Genomic DNA, 21928 nt, shown 5'->3' with positions numbered 1-21928 from the left:
ATTCAAGATTACCTTGTGTGTAAGGTAAGCATTGTGTTCTCAATTTCTGAATTCAGATAAGGACAAGGAAATTCAAAAATACACGGCTCTTTGGGTCTTGGTCCTAAATACTAGTTAACATAAGTAAAGTATGGTTTAAAGTTTAAAATATCACAGCATTTAACATCTACGTATTGGAGAAACAACTAATTTTTTTCACTGTCTCATTTGAAAAATTAGAAAAAGTATGTAGGATTCTGTGGGTACATGCACATTAGCAAATCTAGTCATGGAATTATACTTAAATGTGAAGCAACAAAGCTACTTTATGGGTTCCTGCCTGCTAAACATTTTGACTCACCTTTTATTCTGGCACTTGTAACATTCTGAACGCCAGGATAATCATTTATAGTTGTAAGGTATAGTTGGTGCTTCAAGTAACTACAATATAACAGTGAAGCGTTTGAGTCTAAAGCAGCCTTTAAAAAAATAAATAAACGAATCTACCTCTATTCCAAGCATTTAAATATCTGCTATTTCCTAAGAAGCTGGTACTATTTTTTTTGTTTTACAATAAAATGTTCTCAAAATTGAGCTTTTATCGTTATGTTCTTTGGATAGACTGTACGTGGATTTATTGCCACCAATGAGCTCATCTTCAGATCTGTGTTACCAGCATGCCTCCCTTACTCCCATTATAAGCTGACCAGAGTCCCCTTGAAGGGCGAGAGCATATGAAATTAATAACTAAAATGCCTCACAAACCATTCTTAAAAGCCATATTCATGAGGATACATCATCTCCATTGCATTGCAGACACCTTATGTTTGTCTTGAGCTAGTCTGACATTCAGGTAACATTTTTCATCTGACACAAGTCTTCCCACACGATTTTGCTATTGATGCTTCATTATTGAGTGGAAATATGGAGCAGAACACACACAGGTCCTCACAAATGTGTCTCCCTAAAGGGCTCAGTAGAAAACTGCCCAGTGAAGCAGGAGCCTCTGGTTTACCTAGAAGTCCTACCTGCATCGCATATATTCTACTGTGACTGCTGCAGTTATTTTTCAGTGTGGGGGTAGGGTTGGTATTTTTACTATGATGTGGATAAGCTGAAAACCTAGTGGAACCCTGTTGGTATCTACCAGGCTCCCCTGATGATATTTTCTTTGTGATTATCTGCACCCACAATGGCAACATGTATAAATCATAGCAGCCATACATTGTTCATAATCTAAGTGGCTTTGGGGAATAGTTCTGAGATTCAACTGTGAGCAAATGTTTGTGAACCTTTTAGAAATATTTGTAATCCTGCAGAACTAATCTGTGGTGTGATCAGGGCTTCTAAGTTTTTTAATAGTAAATGTCTTAATGTGTATCATGTCTTTATTGAATATATTAAGCCAACATTCACCTTTCTTGTAAAAATGTATAAGAAATTGTGGGATTAATAACAGGGTGAATTGAGATAGTTATTCGAATTTATGAGGTGATAATCAGGGATGGATTTAAAAAGTCTTCCTCTTTAAAAGTCTAGACCAGGGGTTCTCAACCTTGGCAACTTTAAGACTTGTGGACTTCAACTCCCAGAATTCCTCAGCCAGCAAAGCTGGCTGAGGACTTCTGGAAGTTGAAGTCCACAAGTCTTAAAGTTGCCAAGGTTGAGAACCCCTGGTCTAGACATTAGTTCTTTCCATGGACTTGCTTTTTATTATGCAGATTTGAGGAGTGACTCATGCCTCTGCAAACATCCGAAAAAGATTTGTTGGTGCTCGGGAGGCTAGAAAGGCATTAAAATTTCCCCCTGTCTAATCACGACTGACTCAAGGGGGTGATGCTCATCTCCAATTCTCAGCCAAGGGAGTCTGCATTGTCTTGGGAGATGCCTCCGTCATCACATGGCCAGCATGAAAATAGAGAATGCAGTAATTTTCCAGTTGAAGTGATACCTATTTATCTACTTGCATTTGCATGCTTTTGAACTGCTAGGTTGGCAGGAACTAGGGCGAGAATGGGAGCTCACCCCATCGTGCAGCGTTGGGCTCTTGAACCTGGGCTGTCAGTTAGAAAACTATTATCTAAGATTTTTTGCCTCCATCACTCCATAGGAAGATAGTGGTCAAATTCAAAAATAAGTGGTCCAAAAGAAATCACTCCAGATGGGAAGATCATAAAGAATCAGGGTTATAGGAAAGGATTTGTAGGCAGTTCTTAATTATCTAAAGCAGTAGTGGCGAACCTATGACACGAGTGCCAGAGGCGGCACTCAGAGCCCTTTCTGTGGGCACGCACGCCATCGCCCCAGCCCTACCTTCCCCCGCAGCCCCCTCCTCATCAGCAGCCATCCTGGAGGAGAGTCACCCCCCAGGTGTGACCCGTGCGGAGCAGCGCAGCCAAGCACATGGCAACTGGGCAGCAGATGATGCTGCAGGGCGCAGGCAGAAGGCATGGCCACCATGGTGCTGCAGGGCCACCTGGGTGATCTGTGGTGGGCCGCAGATGGCCCTGAAGGCAGGCGGAGCAGGGCGGGGGCGGGCAGGCAGAGAGGGGGAGGGGCGGGTTTTGGCACTCGGTGTCTAAAGGGTTTGCCATCACTGATCTAAAGTCTGTATACGAGTGCACATTAGGTATAATAATGAACAATGGTGTTCATGGGAGTGTATCAAGAATAGTGTTCTCCAGCAAGCAAACTGCCACCCACCTCATTTCTGCCAACAACCACCTGGAGGGTACACCAAGCTAATGGAACAGTGTTCTGTGGACCGAGGAGACAAAAGGAGTTTTTTATGGCAATAACGAAAAATATGTGGCAAAACTGAAACTGCATTCTAATTTAAAAAAAAACCTCATCCCAACCATGAAGCATGGAACTATGATTTGGAACTCTTTTACAGCTTCAAGAACAAGAACCTCATAGTTATTGAGGGAACAATGGCTTCTGGATTCTACAGCCTGTTTGACAGGATGTCAGCACTGAAACTCCAGTGAATATGGGTTACATGGAATAGCATAACAAAGAAATGGCTGAAATAGAAAAAAAATCACATTTTGAGATTGCAGTAGCACTTGTAGCATGAAAGGATGAGGTCTCACACTTGCTTCAGAAGTATTCTGGACCTACATTTCTGAGTTGTGCCTCTGTGGCATAAAGGCTTAATAGTTACTGCTGCCACCGTTATTCTCCAGAAGAACATCTCACTTTAGTGTCTTCCCCCTGAATCAGCTATGTGAGAGTCGAGGCTCTCAGAGCCTTTGTCATTTTCTTTTCCAAATTATTTCATTCCCTTCCCCCATTTTAGTCTATATCTGTTGGTCATGTGGTTTGTGGCAGAGAAAGCAGCTTTTCTTACCTCCTCCCTTTTGGGCAGTAGACCAATCTCACAAGAAATACAATCAAATTATTTCTTTTTGAAAAAGGAATGACAAAATGCAAGCATTTTTCTACCTAAAGTATGATTAATTTCTTCTGGGTGTCACTTAGATTTCACTATGTGTAAAAAGCAGCATATGATAAAATTGAAATTTGATAGAAAAGCAAAGCAGGAGAATCCCAAAACAGCTCTGAGTATTGAATATGCTCAGTGGATGTGGGATAGTGGCTCATGTTGATAGCAGGATGAAAGAAGAAAATGAAATGTAGTAACCGGGAAAAGAATACAGCTGGTACTCTGAGCACCTATTGTGGCAGTGTCCACTTCTGGTTTGCTCTGGACGCCATTTTTAATGTAACTTAAATGAGAGCACCACAGATAGCAAAATATTCAAAGAAAATAGGCACTGGTAGTGTGAAGAGGTAGCCTGAATCCAATATATTATTTTGTAATGTATCTTATTTAAATAGCAATAACAGCAAAAAAAGATACTGGGCTTAAATCATGAATCAAGTTCTTCCTTTTATTATACAGTATTTTATGTACAAATCCCCCTCCCCCATTTCTTTTATTCTTCAGTCCTGCGGTTTGTTCATAGCAAAACAAAGTCTAGGAAGCATTTTGAAAATAGCTAGGGACACGAAAGTGACCAAACTTTGCAGGGTAAGCTAATAGAGAAGAGCCAAAAGGATAAAGAAAATAAAAAGAAAAACAATGCTTGCCTGTTTTGTAACTTGTATTTTCAACAAAGAAATTGTTGTAAATTACTGTGCTTTGTGAGATGCAATCTTCTGTTAATATGTCCTGAAGAAGAGAAGATCCTTATATCTGGTTGTATATCTTCCAGCAGAAATCCTTAGAAGGGTAGGATAAAATCCTCTGAATTTGGCCTGTATGAAAATGTGATTCTCACCCTTTCCTGACAAGTAGTTGGAGTCTGAAAGACTGGATTACCCTGCTAAGCAAACAATGCTCCATCTATTTTTGAAGTTGGCAACTAGGAATAAACCATCTTACAATATTGTACAAAGAAGAGAACCTTGAAGAAAAAAAAAGATAATGAAGGATAATACAATTTTGTAGTAGGTTTCAGTTTAATAAATCACACATGTTTCTGAGTATGAGTTGGTTGAAAGTATTTGTATTTTAGAAAAATGGTCAACAGGGAAGAAAATATATTTTTCTTCTGCACTTAGATTTCTTGTAGTTAATTGCCCTTGTTGAAACTCCTAGGATTAGCTTCTGTGAACCTTTGGTATGAAAAAGTGTAAATTATGTTTTGGAACCTTATTGGCTGCATAGCTGGGCCATAAAGTGAATATTTCATTCAAAATTCTTATGAAATGCCTGGGTCAAAATATGCATACTACTATGCTGTATGTGCCAACTTTAGCCAGTATTCCTTTCTGCTTTTATAATTATTTGCCTTCTTAATCCTTAGGAAACTGGATGGAGAATTGTTTTATTCCTGGGAACAAAGCCCCGATAACAACCATCTTCATCCTAGGTGATAGATACTAAAGGGTACATTTTCTAGTGCAACTATGCAGGAAACTGCACTGGATTAAGGCTTAAAAGCAAATGGGCCACTACGAGACAACCTGGCTTAGAAGGCATGATCCGGATTTCAAATGCAAAACCATACATCGTATATTGTGGAATTGTACTCATTGCACATGGTACCTCCTGTCTCAAGAAAGCAGACTTTCTACAGGTTGTTTCCTTTTCTACTTCTAGATGGAAATGGTCTATTCTCTTGATACAATATCTGCTTCAGTAGTGGAAGCTGGTTACAAGACCCCAGTGTAATACAATGATTTTGGGTGTGTGTATGTGTGTGTGTATGTGTGGGAATACTAATGATAGCCCATTGGGATGACTATCCTGTGTCCTACAAAATTGCTTGGAAATATTGGTCCATATGTCTCCTTTTGAATTCCAGGCAGAGAATGGCAGCCCTGTATGTCAACATTTGTCCAGCTCGATATATCAAGAAAGGTTTTAACTTCTTGTAATCCTCCCTCTTTTTGTTGTAGTGACATGCTAGGCGAAGGAAGGAGTGGGAGGAAAATAATTGGTTTACTATTTCAAATGTATATATTATTTCCTCTTTTTTTGTATGAAATGTCAAGAGCAAACATTAATAGCTTCAATGAGTAGAGAAAGTTGACAAAAATATGATTATGTAGCCAATGGCTATCAAGAGACAGAGAAAGACAGATTAACAGGTTGGTTAATCACTTGTAGGCCAAAGTTTCTTTTTGCCATCTTTTCTATAACTTCCCCTCTTCTTCCTTTTCTGTTTCTTTTCGTATCAGCAGAAAGGCAGCTGAGTTTTGGGAAAATATCAGTGGGCTGACAATATGAAAATGCAGGTAATATCCCCTCTATCAAGCATGACTGGCTGGGGAATTCTGGGAGTTGAAGTCCACAGGTCTTAAAGTTGCCACGGTTGGGGACCCTTGCCCTATATGCCTGTGGTACCTGATGTATGTTGCAGTCCATCTGTCATCCACCACCACAAAGTTATAAATAGCATGGTATAAAGTAATAAATGTTTTGTCAAGAAAGAAACCTCTCCAAAAAGGAGGAAAGAAAGTGAAACGTAAGCATGTGTTATTAAATCAGAATATGAAAATTTAAATACGTATTATTTTACATAATTCAATGGGATTTTGCTGTCGTGAATGGAATCTGCAAGTTTTAGAATATACCTAATTACTGTAGGCTGGAGTCTTCCACATATGTGAAATGGCTATTCTCCTGAAGAAGCAGAAAAGAAAGAAAAAGAAAGAAAGAAAGATTATGAAAAACAGTCCTAAAAGTATACATTTATATATATCTGCTTAAAAGTGAAGTTCTTTTAAACTAAAAGGGACTTATTCTTAAATGAAGTGTTTGTAAGAGTTTCCCTGTATCTTCTCCCTTAGGTTGACCACATAAGCATCAATAAAGAGCAGGAAATGTATCAACTCCCCAAGTATAAAAAGGATATATATTTGCATACTCTTTGGTTTATATATGCTAATTTATTCTATCTAAATAAAAATCTGGCTACAATTTTTCTCATTTTGGTAGGAATAATTACCATAATTTGGATAGAAATTCTCTATTGTAATAAGGAAACCAGATAATTACTGTGCCTGTTTATTAAATTTATGTTGATCTATTTGATATATTGATCTATTTGGCAATTTAGGGACTGTGCTTTCTTTATCTTTACATCAACGTGAATTAGGTAAGCATTTGTTTACTTAAACATTTGTAGTCTATCTGCTATTAAAAAAATTAATAAGATGGGATAAGAATAATGACTATTTTATTTATTTATATTCATAATAGGTACTGTTCATTTGGCCAATGTATATTCTGTCCCATTTCATTAATGTGATAAAATATGTGGACTGTAAATCTTGTATTTCTATGCCAAATACATAACCAAATATTTGTAACATTAAATGGCTTGGATTTGATTAAAATATATTAGTTGGGGGCACTTAAATATCTACTTTCAACTCTAATGCTTTAAATATATTTAAACAAAAGAGGAATATTATCTCAATGTACAAGTAGAGCTTCATGTTCCCAAACAACAAAAAAATATAAGAGGTAGGAAAATAGAACAATGGTCTATAGTTTGAGCTATAGGAACCTTGGACAACATCTGTGAGATCCTTTTTCTCCATCTTTTTACTGTTGTCCATTCATTTACAGGTAGTCCTATTCATTTAGCGAGCATTTGTACTTATAATCTCACTAAGTCATAAGCAACTTATGACCAGTCCTCGCACTTATGACTGTCACAGCATCCCCATGGTCAAGTGATCAAAAATTGAGCACTTGACAACCAGCATATATTTGCAATGATTGGGGTCATGTGATCATCACATGTGACTTTCCCAGACAGCTTCTGACAAGCAGAGTCAACGTGGGAAGCCGGATTTGCTGAAAACAATTGTGTGATGTAGTGCTTTGGTTAACAACTGTGGCAAAATAAGTTGCAAAATTGGACGTTCCCCAAATGAACAGGAAAGGATGTGTCCTGGCTGCAATTCATTATAATGTTGAGAGATAATTTTATCTATTAATGGTACGGGGAAAATATTACTTTCCCCTGAAGATTGAGAACTGGTATAACTGTGTAAACCCAAAATATATCATTGGGTGCAAAAACTATGATTTCCTGCTACCTCTTACCAATTCATCGTCACAATCATCCTGCACAAGGCCTTCCTCTTCTTCTTCTTCCCCATTTAACGGCTCTTCCGTATTCACATCTGCTTCTGATGCTGTGTCTTCTTGAGAAATTTCACTTTTGTTTCCATCTGCCTTTTTTCTAACTTCTGCAAAAAAGGCAAATGATAAAATATCTATGTGGCTTGAGAACCCTGTTTCGTTGGCAGGCTTTATTTGGCTTATCTCAGCATAGCTAAGTAATTAAGAATCCAAGCAGGAAACTAATTGAATTTCACCAACTGTCCCTGTATGTTGCCACATTTGGAGCATCATGAAAAATTAAAATGGCACCTGGACTCAAATGCTAAGAACATCTTATCAGAAAGAAAAAAAAATGAACGGAATATCTTCTGGAAAAAAATGTCTGCAATGAGTCCTGACAGAGCAAGGTTGCCAGGAGAAATACTACTTCATTTATTTCAGTTTTATCATTTAATAGGTGCTTATTGCAAATTATAACCTGAGATTAATATCAAAGAGTGCAGGCTTAGAGAAAATCAATCTCACAAATAATTCTTGGCTTTGTTTACATGATTTGGTTAGTGAAGTCATTAACAAATCAAATTAGTTTCATTGTGACTTAATATTTTTTGTGAATCTAGGTCATTTGATTAGTTTATGATTCAACACATTATGCAAAACCAGAAAATGGGTTAATTGAAAAAACCTTGGTGAATGCAGTCCATAAAAAAAAAAACAACTGGGCATGGTTTGGAAGCAATACAAATTATCAATTTGGGGGTTTGGACCAGATGACGAAATGAAAAAGACTTAGAATGTTTCTTTTGTTTTTCATTTTTAAATCTACTACGGCATATAGCAGGGCACAGGCAGTGATAGAAAAAATATTAAGTTGGCTTACTGTCATTTAGATGTATGAAATAGAACAAGGATGGAAAGCCTGTTAGGCTTCCAGATGCAACTAGATTGTGGCTCCCTTCAATCCATTTTACTAAGATTAATGGAAATTGGAATCTAATCTCTGGAGGACTGCAGCCTACAAATAGGGAAATGGTAGATGTTTTGGCCATGTAATCTGTTGAGCTACAGATTCCTATCCGTATCTGCGTCCTTTACTAGTACAGCTAACCAATGAAAATATATTCTCAAGGACAAAAAATCAGCAGGGGAGCCTCAGAATACTTTTATATTCAGATGGGAAGCCTGATAGTTTTTTGAAATCACAGGTTTCCAGGGGCCATTTGGTCTTGTTCTGCTATTACGATCTTTATAATATAGATGCCACCGAAATATGTCCATACTTTAGATTGCCTAGTAACAGTCACTTATATTTAATAACATTGGTGCAGTTTTACCCAATATGGTGCCTACAGACAGATTGGATTACAATTCCATTAGTCATTATCCACTTTGGCCCTTGCTGGCTGGAGGTGATGGGTGCTGCAGTTGAGGATGAACCCCCCCCCCCAAAAAACAACAACAACTGTACTAGCTCCTAGGAATGGAAACAGGGCATCATGGAGCTGTACTGTAATTGCAAAAAGTACCAAAGGTCCTTTGTCCTGAACAAAAGAAGGTCAGCCAGGACTAGGAAGCTGGCACTGACTTTCTTCACTTGAACTCCTATTGTGTCTTGGTGATATTGAGGGGTCATTTGCAATCAGCCAACTGACCTGTAGGTGCTTTCTGTTGTTCAGCAATCTGCTCCAATCTGCCCAAGAGAGCATCAATGTTGGATTTGATCTGTGTCAGCTCAGTTTTAATTGTCTGCAGTTCACTGCATTTCACTTGGAAGACAAAAGTTAGAGGAAAGCCTTATTCTTTTGTATGGTATGAATGAGCAATTTGCTTGAGCAGAGATTTAATTATACTTCACATATACCTTTTAGTTGCAGGTCCTGCTTGGCGTCCGTCACAATAAGGGCTTATTGGGTTCAGTATAGGACAGGGTCTCGTTTGCCTTTCATAGCTGAGGAGAAGACAGGAGAATTTTGGCAAGTACCATTTCTCCCATCAGAGTGCACCATCAATGGGATAAACTGTCAAAACCTAAATGCTAGTGCACAGCTACTTAAGGATATGGAAGCCCTGTGCTATATTGACTCTGGCAAGATGGTGATATTGTAGGTATCAAAGAGTTCATTTATTAATGCTTATAACGACCTCCTTCCACACTCTCCCAACTTTCGTGATGTACAAAATTTTCAACTCTTGAGTCAATAAAAAACAAAAGAGGAATCTTTCACCTCATTCCTTGAACTTTTTACAAAGAATTCCCCCTTAACTTATAATTTGCCCAGCTACTTAGAAGCTGTTGAAATGATGCTTACAGATTCACAAGCACAAATATATGCATCACATCGAAGGGGCCAATGTACCTACTCCTTTATTTAGGATTCTCCATTACATTATTTCCTTATTTTTGTGCCATCCTGTCAAGTTGATTGTGAGCTGTTGAGCAGATGCAGACTGTCTTAAATTCCACTCCCTCCCTTTTTGCCCTCTTGGATTCTGTTTAACCAACATGTTCCTTGTTTTTGCAAAACTGTATTTATCAATCCCACTGATACCTTCTTCTTGTGTCCAGATCAGCTATTTGTGCAAATGTCTGCATAAGTTAGCTCTTGCTGTAAGGTGAATGACTCCCTCAGATTCCATCCAGTCTGACATTTGCAGTACTTCCCAGCCTTCAATTTCCTATAATTTTCACTCAGTCTTCCATGTTGGCAAAGCTGAGCATACTCTTTTCACTGGAATGTTTTACTTTCTTAAGAAAGGAGGAAAGCAGTATTTTCCTATTTTCATTTCCAAAAAATCTTGGGCATGAATGATGCAGTAGAGTTCAAATGAGGTTCATTAGCTGAAGAATTAGTTCAATATTAGAACAGAGATGATAATTTGAACATCACCTTTTTTTTTGTAAAAAGCTCAGCCAAGGGCATGTATTCCTTCCGGCAGCCATTTAATCTTTTGTTTTTCTCAGTGACAGTTTGAATTTAGATGTTTCTAGCTGTAGTTACCAAACAATTGTATCTCATTGGCAACCAGTTTTTGTGGTAAAAAGCACTGACAGAACATTAGCTGAACTGTCGTGCTATGGAGACCTAGCTGGCTCATTCTATTGTGTGTTTCAAATATTTCATCTTTCACTTAAATACTTGGCTTGATGTATTTTTTTCTTTTGCTCTGTAATGAGTATGTGCTTATGTTAATGCTCCATTTATTTGTTATTATCATTGTCTATAATATATTTTTCTTGTACTCTTACAACTATTCCTTTGAGAGCAGAAAAGTATGATATTAATAAATAAAAAGCAATCATTCTCCTCTTTATATGGATTGTTTTTAGTTCACAAATCTCAACAATTTGTGAACTTGCCCATCCTGATCAAATAACCAAGTTGTCACTGATTCCATGATTAGGAGAGATAATATATACCTCCTTGAGTATGAAATATATTCCAACCTGCTTAAAGAAACAGTTCTAAGATCTTTACTAAAAAAAAACACCTTTCCTTGCCCTGGAAGGTCTCTTAATTATGAGCCACACTCAAATGTTCAATTCTTCGGCAAGGTGGATTAAGAAAGAGGTGTCCTCACAGCTTCAGATGCCTTTGGATGAAACTTACTATTTGGATCCATTTCGATTGGGTCTTTCTCTGGAAGATGGCACTAAAAATATTTTAGTCATGTTACTGGACAATCAGAAAGTTAATCAACCTAACCCTACCACTACTTACAATCTGACTCCCAGGAACATTGCTCAATTTTGGTAATGTTTTAAATCAATGTTTCTCAACCGTGGCAACTTTAAGATGTATGGGACTTTAACTCCCAGAATGCCCTAGCCAACATGCTGACTAGGGAGTTCTGGAAGTTGAAGTCCACATTTCTCAAAATTGTCAAAGTTGAAAAACACTAGCATAAGTGGGCACTTTTGCCTCTGCAGGTCTAATAAAAATACTGCTTCTCCTGCTATGAACCTACCAAGTTAGATAAGGCAGCAGGTGAGGCAGTACTTGTGAAAATGCCCTGTAATGGATTGTGAGGATAACCTTGAGGAACAGCAGGAAGTGCCACAATCCAGGCAACAATCACATAAAAAGAAAGCCAAGTCCAAAGCAGGATCTTCTGCTTCTCTAGAAAGAGAGCATTAATTGATTGATGCCAGCCCTTTGAGGTAGACCAGACTTGAACACCATAGTCATAAATACTAAAACTTTTATTATAGGATTACAGAAACAGACTCTTGCAACACTGAATGTGCCTCCCCACTTCCTACTTTGACCAAATGGAGAACTAGGGAAAATCAAGTCAGATATTTTCTCAAATTCCGTTCCTGCTTTAGACTTAGATTTTATCTTATCTGACATTGCCTTCACTGTGGCTGTTCCTCCTCTTTGTCAAGTTTATACTTATAGCTCATTACATGCCCACACTCCAGAAACTTAGCTATCTGGTTCACAGGAGGGATCTTCTTTTCTGTGGTTCCCAGATGGTGGAACACTCTCTCCAGGGAGATGTTTTTGCCTGCACCTTCCTAATATTTAGGAAAATGGCAACAATGCATTTTTCACCAAGCTTTGAAGTAATAATTGATTTAATGATAACAGTATTAATTCTGATTTTAATTGTATTGCTTTACTCTCAAGTTTTTGTTTTATTGTTATCCTGTGGTAAGGTGGGCAGTCAATACATTTAATAAATAAAAAATTGTTGTAAGCAGCCTAAGTCAAGGTAATCCTTGACTTATGACCATAATAGAGATACCCCATTATGGTTGTAACTCATGATGGTTGTAAAGCAGGTCAGTAATGTGACTGACCCAATTTCACAACATTTTTGGCAGTGGTTGTCAAGTGAAGCAGTGCTTATAAAGGAGCTGCTGAGGTCATTAAGTGAACCAATGGTTCACAACAAGTGCAGTTTTGCTGAAAAATGGAAGTAAATAGGGGTTTTGGCAAAACTGTTCATAAAACATGGTCATGTAATGGTGGAATGCTGCAAACATTCATAAATACGTCCTTGTTGAGTGCCCAAAGTTCAATGACTGGAGGGGTGTGTGTGAATGTCAGAACTTTGAAACTGGGTCATATATAGCCCCAGATAGATCCATCATAACTTCAAATGATCTACCTGCATATAAGAAGCAGCTACTGTAATAAATTCAAGAATAAAATAAAAGCAATGTTTTGTAATACATAAAATACTTATTAGTAATTATGTTTGCTATGTATGTCTGCCCTTGTGCCTTTTGTTCCAAAGGCATGTCTGAAATAGTTTTAAACATTACCTCTGCACAGTAGCATGAAACTTACATTTTAATTTGGCGGAGCTATTCACAAGAGCAGCAGATCTGGCAAAGAGCTTGACGGGGATAGTTGCTTTGACACGTCGTACTAAAGGGATGGTGACTCGTGGCCGCTTCACGGGAACCATCCTGGGTATGGGAGAGACTCTTCCACGATACTCAAAGAGTCTACACAGAAGCAGAAGAAATGCTTTCCTGTAGTGATTCCAGTCAGATACATTAGCAAATATTTCTGATCAAGAGATGAAAACCATTGATGTCCTCTAGAGGGAGCTAAAACTTCATCCATTCCAGCCATCTGTTCTTGCCTGGGCATTAAAACCCATTAGAGATTACAGCTGATCATTAAACTACTGAGGAGACACATTGTTCAACCATTATCCTGCAAGTTAATGCTGACAACTCTCAGAGAAGTTATTTAATAGGTTGCTTTAACAGCAAGATTGTTACCATTAATTCATTTTTAAAAATACTTCAATGTTTCATATTTGAGAAATCCTTAGGCAAATCTCCAGGATATTAGAACAGATCATCCAAGGCAATTATTTTGCTGTCCTATCTTAGTATCTTTCCCCCCCTCACTTGGAGCCTACTCATTCCTTAAAACAGGACACAAAACTTTTTCCTAAGATGCAGCCAATAATATTTATACTAAATTACATTCAGGCAAGAAAAAAACAATTTCTTTAACCTGTTGCATCTGGATCCTTTTCAGCCCTAATTACCAAGGTCTTTTAACAGAGCTAAAGAGGTTGAGGGGAGGAGAAGTGAAAGACCTATTGAAAAACATGTCTCACTTTGGTAGAGAGCAAACACCTGAAAGCAGACTGTAATAAAAACATATAGATCTGGACTTTGAAGCTGAACTTTAAATGCACCAAGTGCTCTTCTCAGATTCAACAGAGATTGATTTAGTAACCTCAGGGGAATTTTGTAGTTCCACCTCTATGCTCCATCTACTATTAGTTCAAAAGTTTGCTTTTTGGTCATGTAAAATAAAACCCTGCATAGTTGCATTTTTAAAAGTTAAAATAAAGTTTTTTCATGTACCTCATGGCTGCTGAAACCCTGTTTTACTGCTGCCAACTAGGCCCTTCTACTTTCTGATTTTTGAAAAAAACAAATGTTAATCTTTTGGAGACAAACTGTATTGTACAAACACTCAGGCATTTGGTTTTTCTTAGAAACGGAAAGGAAGAAACAAGACAGCCACTGGGTTTATTCAGCTGAACTCAATTCTCTAGACTGTTTGTACTGCTGCTTGCAAAGGGCGATGCAAGAGAACCCAATGGACACTGAGCATGCATGATGCTTTTAGAATGGGGCTATTGAGTGGTAAAATGACAAGACTGCTATATCTGGGCTGCAAAAAGATGGACATCCCTTTCATGACAGCAAAAAGATTTTTTTGGTAACCCTTCTGGGGTTTTGCCGCTCCAATAATCTCAATCATGACGTCCTCCGGCAGATAGCGTAGTGAAGGCAGATAGCGTAGTGAAGGAGCACTCCTGCAGCATTTCTTACAGGGCAGAGAAATGCAAACAATCAGTGGAAAGTAAATGAAGTCAAGGATTCCTCATGGACATCCATAGGATGTTAGCACTGCAGTTGAGCAGTCTCCTTAACAGAAAAAGTGTAAAATATTTCTTTAATACCACAGCTCTACATAGTACAGAAATTCAAAGCATGTGTTTTGATAATTTAATTTCCATCTTTGAATAAGAACACATCTGGAACATCTGTCTGGTAATTTGTTAGAGGAATGGAATCCTTACCATGAAAACTTTACCACATTTTGTAAAACCCTAGTAAGACCACACCTGGAATACTGCAACCAATTTTGGTCACCATACCACAAAAAAGATGTTGAGACCTTGAAAAAAGTTCAAACAAGAGCAACTAAGATGATCAAAGGCCTGGAGACTAAAACATATGAAGAACGGCTGCGGGATTTGGGTTTGGCTAGTCTAAAGAAAAGAAGAAATAGGGGTGACATGATAGTAGTATTCCAGTATTTGAGGGGCTGCCATAAAGAAGAGGGGGTCAAATTATTCTCCAAGGCATCATAGGGCAGGACAAGAAACAATGGTTGAAAACTAATCAAAGAGAGAAGCAACATTGAATTGAATTGAATTAAATTAAATCGTGGGTGCTCCATCACTGGAGGTTTTTAAGAAGAGACTAGACCAGGGGTCCCCAACTCCTGGTCCATGGAACAGTACCGGTCTGTGGCATTTCAGCAACCGGTTCGCAGAAACAAGCAAAGCCCCATCCTTGGGATGCAGGCAGCACACAAAACCACACACTCTCCAGTCTACGGAAAAAAATTTCTTCATGGACCCGGTCCCTGGTGCCCAAAAGGTTGAGGACCTCTGGACTAGACAGTCACTTATCTGAAATGGTATAGGTTCTCCTGCTTGAGTGGGGGCCTGGACTAGAAGACCTCCATGGTTCTATTCTATTCTATTCTATTCTATTCTATTCTATTCTATTCTATTCTATTCTATTCTATTCTATTCTTAATTTAACTTTCTCTAACCGTTACATTTTTATATTATATAACTTAATTTTATTTTGACAAAAGTGTATGCATTTGCATATTACAATTAGTATGTTAACATATCAGAACTATAAATTAATTAACAAGATCAAGGTTATCCTGTAATGGGATTGTAAGTAAACTGTATTAAACTCACTGGAACTTACTTCTGCACACAGTGGTTTAAAGCTTTATTTTAAAAATGTAGGTTTTGAAGTTTATATTTTCACTTTTAGCTTTGACCAATTACAGGTAGTCTTCAGCTTACAACTGCAATAGAGCCTGCTGATCATGGTTGTAAGCCTGGATGGTTGTAAATTGGGTCACCCACATGATCGACCCAATTTTATAATTTTCTTGCAGCAGTTGTCGAACGATCACCATGACATTAAGCGAATCAATGGTTTGCTATTTTTATTTGCATCTCACCTTTATTATTTTTACAAATAAGTCAAAGTGGAGAATATATCCAACATACTTTCCTCCTTCTATTTTCCCTACAATAACAATCCCTGGCCTGTCTTCTAGTCACTAGACCAAACTGGCTATAGAACAGTTTTGCTGAAAACCGGAAGTCATAAAATACAGTCACGTGACTATGGGATGCTGCAAATGGCTATAAATGTGGGCTGGTTGCCAAGCAGCCAACCTGCACTCATGTGACTGTGGGGGCTGCTCCAGTTGTCAGAACTTTGGAACCAGGTCATTAAGTATTCCCAGGGAGGCATGTTGTAACTTCAAATGTCAGTTAGCGACTGATTGTAGCTCAATGACTACCTGTATCCAATTATGGGTCATTTGGGTCTTTACATCCATAGAGTTAAAGCAATATATTTAAAAAAGTGAAGCAGCCATTCAAATAAAACTGTGGTGGGGTAGAAAATATAAGTAATCCAAATTTGCTTTGCCCAAACATTATGAAAGTGTTCCCTTATGTTCACTTTATTTAAAATAAAAGCCAATCAATATGACAGCCCAGTTCTTCTCTTATTTGCTCACCTGTCATAGAAGTCATCTCTGTAGTAATCATAGTCAAAGTCATAGCCACTGCTTTCAAAAATAAAATAACAGGATTAGTACTATGCATTCTATAAATTTTCTTTGTAGCAACTTTTGTGAAATAGCAGAAATCAGTCTCACAGATCTGGAAGGAAACCAGGAGTTCTGGATATATATATACACACAGAAACAAAACTATATCATAAAGGATTCAGATTTACTGTTGTGTTTGTTTTAGAACACAACAAGGCATTCAGTATCTGCAGAAAATCATGTAATCAAAAACAACCAACCAATGGATTTTCATTATGACACAGGTTCTTATCGATGTTACAATGATATGTAGAATCTCAACTGGCAAGACTTCACCTGGCTCACATACAATACAAAACATACAAATTGTACAAATATATACAATCTGCACATTTTTGACACTATGTGATAGGTGAACCATAATGCTTATTCACAATCCATGGATTTATGTTTATTATTTGGATACTAAATGATAAATGGGTAGCAGATGAGAATTCTGATCTATCCAAAAAAATGGTAGATCAGGACATCACAGGTTCTGTTTTAAAATTGTACCCAGTTAGATTGGCCCAGACTCAAAAGAACTACAAAAGCACTGAACTCTGGACAGTAGATTTTTATATTTCCCTATAAGTGTTACAAGTGCAAATACATACAAGTTGAACATCCAACAATTGAAAGAAGTTGTGTTTGACAAGGTAGTATAGAGTCGCCAAGAGTTCAATACCACTAAATAGTTAAAACAACAAGAGTCGGGAAAATGTGGTGGCAGAGTTTCCAAAACACAACTCCCACACCTGTTTTTTTCCAAGTTTGCAGCTTTATTGGCAATGCTGCCCTGCTGAGGCTATACAGAGCCTTAGGAGGGGAGGAAGGCAGCACAGGTTCCTGTAATTTTTCTAAGCAGCTTGCTCTTCCACCATTGTGTGTTTGTGTATTTTAGCAATAGCACTTGTCAAGAATTGCTTCAGATGCTATAACTACTGTGTCAGTGCCAGTGGGTAACTTAATAGCCCACCATTTCTTTTTCTCTTCCAAGAGGGATATTTTATACACAGTAATGAAAGTATATTATTGCAACCCTTCCTAAAAGAAAACTTTAAACAGAAATCCAGCTGGCAAATCATAGAAATTGAAAGCTCTGACATTTTCTAGTAAAAAGAAGTGTAGTTAGCAATACATTTGTTGGAAAGGTCAGCTTAAAAGTGAAGATTTTAATTTTGGCTTGACATCTTTGACTTAGAGACACATATGTGACATTTCAGGACAATAAAACCCAAAAGAGACTTAAAGCCCAGTATCTCCATCAAAGAAAACACTCTATAGTCGATATGTGCAGAGAGTCTTCTGTATAAGGCTGGGTTGGATAAAGGAGGTCTCAGTTGGTGACTTAAGTGCATTGGGTTCATATGTTTTTCCATTATAATGTGGTTTGTTTGGTTTTGGCTTTGGGTATTTATCAAATTCAGTCTACTCTTATTTCTTCTATAAACCATAGGCATGGATACCCAATCATTAACTTCTTACCAGTGGATGGCTATGACGATAAAATAGGATAGTCTCACCTTATATCCTGATCTTCTCAGATGGAAGAAATAATATTATTGGTAGATAGACACAATTACCCTAATAATTAAATTCTATTTCAATGGACCCTAGCAGCAAATTTTTGGGATCTGCAAATGGCTTGAGTCTTCATATGAAATTCTGATTTATATCACCTGTTCGTTTATTTTTTCAATCAAGGGCTTGAGGAAAAATGCTGATTTTATTCTGAATACATCAGAGATCCCACCCTGCAATTTCTTTTTGTTCTTTCCAGTTCAATATTGACTTCATTGAACTGCAGGAGTTTCTAAGATTTCAGATAGGGGATTTTCTCAGCCTGTATTGAAATTAGAGGCTGTCCTATGTTCCATGTTCTCTGTGGTTTCTGCACAGACTGCTCGGTCTCATTCCTGTTTCTTGCTGGTTTTTATGAATTTCACATCCTAGAATGCCATAAAATGAGATTGTATATATTTTGAAGATCTGATTTTCTTTATTAATTTGTAACAAACATTTGCAGCCTGTTTATTTAAACATACAATTTGCATAGCATATTTTCCCATAATGTAACTTACTTCAAGTTGTGGTTAGATTATAAAGTAAGGAAAAAATGATTTAGCCTTGTTCTTCCAGCATTATTTTTATTGTGAAAAAAGCTATCCCCCCCCAGAGCCCCAAATTGGGACCTATTCAAACAAGCAATTTCCATTTCATAGACTGTTAAAAATAATAGTGCACAATCTTTCTCGGATTGAGCTCAGTTCCTGATGGTTCCTGATGGATACACAAGTGATTTGCTGCTGCCTTTTCCCAGGAAGCTGGGTTTTTTTTGCCTACCCTACAACCCATCCCATCCAACTATTAACTAAGTGTGATCTTGGTTAGCTGTTCTGAGATCAACCACTTTCAGCTACATGTTGTAAACTGGCATACATTCTACTGATTTTATTCTAGATTCTAATCTAATCTAATGAATAGAAATTGAAAGTAACTCCTGGAAAAAACTGTTCAAATGATATACAAAGTTGCATCCATGTTGGTTGTAATTGTATTTTATATGTTATTGTGTACCTGCATGCGCACACACATAATCAGTGGTCAAGGTCACACAACATGCTTAACAAGGTCAGTTAAAGATGTAGCAACTACATTTGCATAAAATGGTAATCGCTTTATTGTTAACTTTGTTTAGATTTTTTTTGCTCTGCAAAACGGCATGGTGTCCTGTGTAAAGATAATCCTCTTTTTTCATTAGTTACTATACACAATGGCTAAGTTCATGAATAAAACTAAACTAGAACATTTAATAATAATAATAGCTTGTGAACAAATCATGCAGATTTAGTTGATTTAATTCAGTAACCCCGGCTTCACTGTGTTTTTGTGTTAACACAGCTTCTGTATTATAAAAAGTCAAGGGAAGAAACGGGGCACATTTAAAAGCCCTGAGCAAATCAAACCACTTCTCCTCCACATGCCAAGTCCAAATGCCAGGACCAGATAACACAGATAACATTCATATACATGGAGACATAATGTAATATAACATTTGTATGTTTCAACTCTTAGAGCTTCAACAATATAGATTGTGTGTGTTTCTGACAGGGTCTATATATCCCTTCTTGCAGCAATGCTAAGTGCCAGGATCTGGATATTTCCTAAAATTAATAACATTGTAATAGTCATATAACATACAATGGCTCATGACTTCAATTCCTGAGATGAGATTTGAGACTCTAGAAAGAGTACAGAGAAGAGCAACAAAAATGGTCAGGGGACTGGAGGCTAAAACATATAAGGAATGGTTGCTGGAATTGGGTATGTCTAGTTTAATGAAGAGAAGGACGAGGGGTGACATGATAGCAGTGTTCCAATATCTCAGGGGCTGCCACAAAGAAGAGGGAATCAAGCTATTCTCCAAAGCACCTGAAAGCAAGACAAGAAGCAAAGGGTGGAAACTAACCAAAGAGAGAAGCAACCTAGAACTAAGGAGAAATTTTCTGACAGTTAGAACAATTAATCAGTGGAACAACCTGCCTCCAGAAGCTGTGAATGCTCCAACACTGGAAGTTTTTAAGAAGAGACTGGACAGCCATTTGTCTGAAATGGTATAAGGTTTCTTGCCTGAGCAGGGGGTTGGACTAGATGACCTCCAAGGTCCCTTCCAACTCTATTATTATTATTATTATTATTATTATTATTATTATTATTATTATTATTATTATTATTATTATTATTATTATTAATCATTGCACAGTCAGCCAGATGTTCAGACTGGATTTGGCATTTTTGTCTACCTATCAAGTCCTTACCAAAGACCTGGGATAGGCAGATGTGGATGTTTGATGGTATTACAGATATTGTCGCAGGATGGAAGCAGTTCCTAGTAAGGCTGCCTTTTGCAATTGACTAATGGCGAATTTGTCAATGCCAATGGTGTTCAAGTGGTGCTCCAGTTGTTTTGGGATTGCACCCAAGGCGCTTATTACTATTGGTACTACCCTTGCTTGCCTTTGCCACAGTCTTTCTATTTCTATTTGTAGGTCTTTGTATTTTGTTATCTTCTCCAGTTCTTTCTCATCTATTCTTCTGTCTCCAGGCACTACCACAGACTTTTTTGTCTTTCTTATTGACAATTGTTAAATCCGGGATGTTATGTTGCAGGTACTTGTCTGTTTGAATTCTGAAGTCCCAGAGCAGTTTAATTTTATCATTTTCTATGACTTTCTCTATTTTGTGATCCCACCAGTTCTTGCTTATAGACAAATGATATTTCTTGCAGATCCTCCAATGCACCATTGTTGCTACTTTGTCATGCCGCTGCTTGCAGTCAGTCTGTGTGATCTTCTTGCAGCAGCTTACCAGGTGGTCCACTGTTTCGTCAGCTTCTTTGCATAGGCGGCACTTACTGTCTGTTGCTGTCTTCTCATTTTTGACTTTATATGCATTTGTCCTTAAGGCTTGGTCTTGTGCAGCCAGAATTAGTCCCTCGGTCTCTTTCTTCAATTTTCCTGCTCTTAGCCATTGCCAGGTCTTGTTATTATCTGCTTTCCCAGCTATTTTTTAAAATGTACTGGCCATGTAGGGCTTTGCCTTCCCAGGCCTCTATTCTGTTCTTCATTTGGTCTTTCTTGTAGGCCAATTTGGTCTCTCCAGTAGTCAGTAAGCCTTCCTGATATACTAATTTCAGTGCATCTTCATCATTGTCCTTCAGATATTCTTCCAAAGCCATTTTTTCTTCTTCAACCATCTGATGTACTTGCAGCATTCCACGCCCATCTATTTGCCTTGGTAGATAGAGTATATCAATGTCACTGCATGGATGAAGGGCATGATTCATTGTCATTATTTTTCTGGTCTTCCTATCCATTGCTTTTAGTTCTGCTTGAGTCCAGTCCACTATTCCAGCTGTTGATTGCCTTCATGGTATTTCCTCCATTGAGTTTGGACTTTAAGATCTTCTTCACTCTCTTGATGTATTCACCTCTAATCTTTTTCTTTTTTTCCTTTTTTTTTGTAAAAGAATTTTTAATATTTTCAAATAAAACAAAATATAAACATAAACTTGATGCATATAAATACAAAACATCAGTACACAAAAGAAAAGATACTTTACGGGTGATCCCGGCTGTCCCCTCCCCGCTTCCCCCTCTTTCACATACCACTTTCTCCCACTATACTCTCAACCACTCCACCTTCCTCCTTCCACTCCCTACTTCCCAACCTCTTTCTCAAGCACCAGCCGGAAGTGGTTTGGGGTAACAGCCAGGGTCATCCTCATAAATATACTTCCAAAATAATTAATAAACACATCAAATCTTATATATTTTTATCCTTTTCCCCCCTCCCCCCCCGGACTTCCCAGAGCTAAACCCAGGAATAAGTACAAAATAATTTTAATCTATCCAAAGCTATCCATTCATACAATAAACAGATATAAAATTACCCT

The 21928-nt window shown here is 37.7% G+C and overlaps 1 protein-coding gene across 2 annotated transcripts in view; it reads right to left on the bottom strand.

Moving 5' to 3' along the window:
- Window positions 1–3851: 3851 nt before the first annotated feature.
- RALY (RALY heterogeneous nuclear ribonucleoprotein) overlaps window positions 3852–21928 on the bottom strand; it is a 38349-nt gene continuing 20272 nt past the window's right edge. The window contains exons 3-8 of one of the 2 annotated variants that reach the window (XM_029285852.1): window positions 16399–16446; window positions 12868–13028; window positions 9223–9336; window positions 7550–7695; window positions 6067–6115; window positions 3852–4391 (exon numbers count right to left, since the gene is read on the bottom strand). In XM_029285852.1, the coding sequence (XP_029141685.1) occupies window positions 6071–6115; window positions 7550–7695; window positions 9223–9336; window positions 12868–13028; window positions 16399–16446 (514 nt within the window). In that variant the 3' untranslated portion in view covers window positions 3852–4391; window positions 6067–6070. Of the gene's footprint in view, window positions 4392–5659; window positions 6116–7549; window positions 7696–9222; window positions 9337–12867; window positions 13029–16398; window positions 16447–21928 lie in introns of those variants that run through there. The other variant, XM_029285851.1, reaches the window with a different exon arrangement.

The sequence above is a fragment of the Protobothrops mucrosquamatus genome, unplaced genomic scaffold, assembly GCF_001527695.2.
Source record: "Protobothrops mucrosquamatus isolate PMUCROS unplaced genomic scaffold, P.Mucros_1.0 scaffold2353, whole genome shotgun sequence".
NCBI classification, from domain to species: domain Eukaryota; kingdom Metazoa; phylum Chordata; class Lepidosauria; order Squamata; family Viperidae; genus Protobothrops; species Protobothrops mucrosquamatus.
This window is presented reverse-complemented; position numbering and strand designations above follow the sequence as displayed.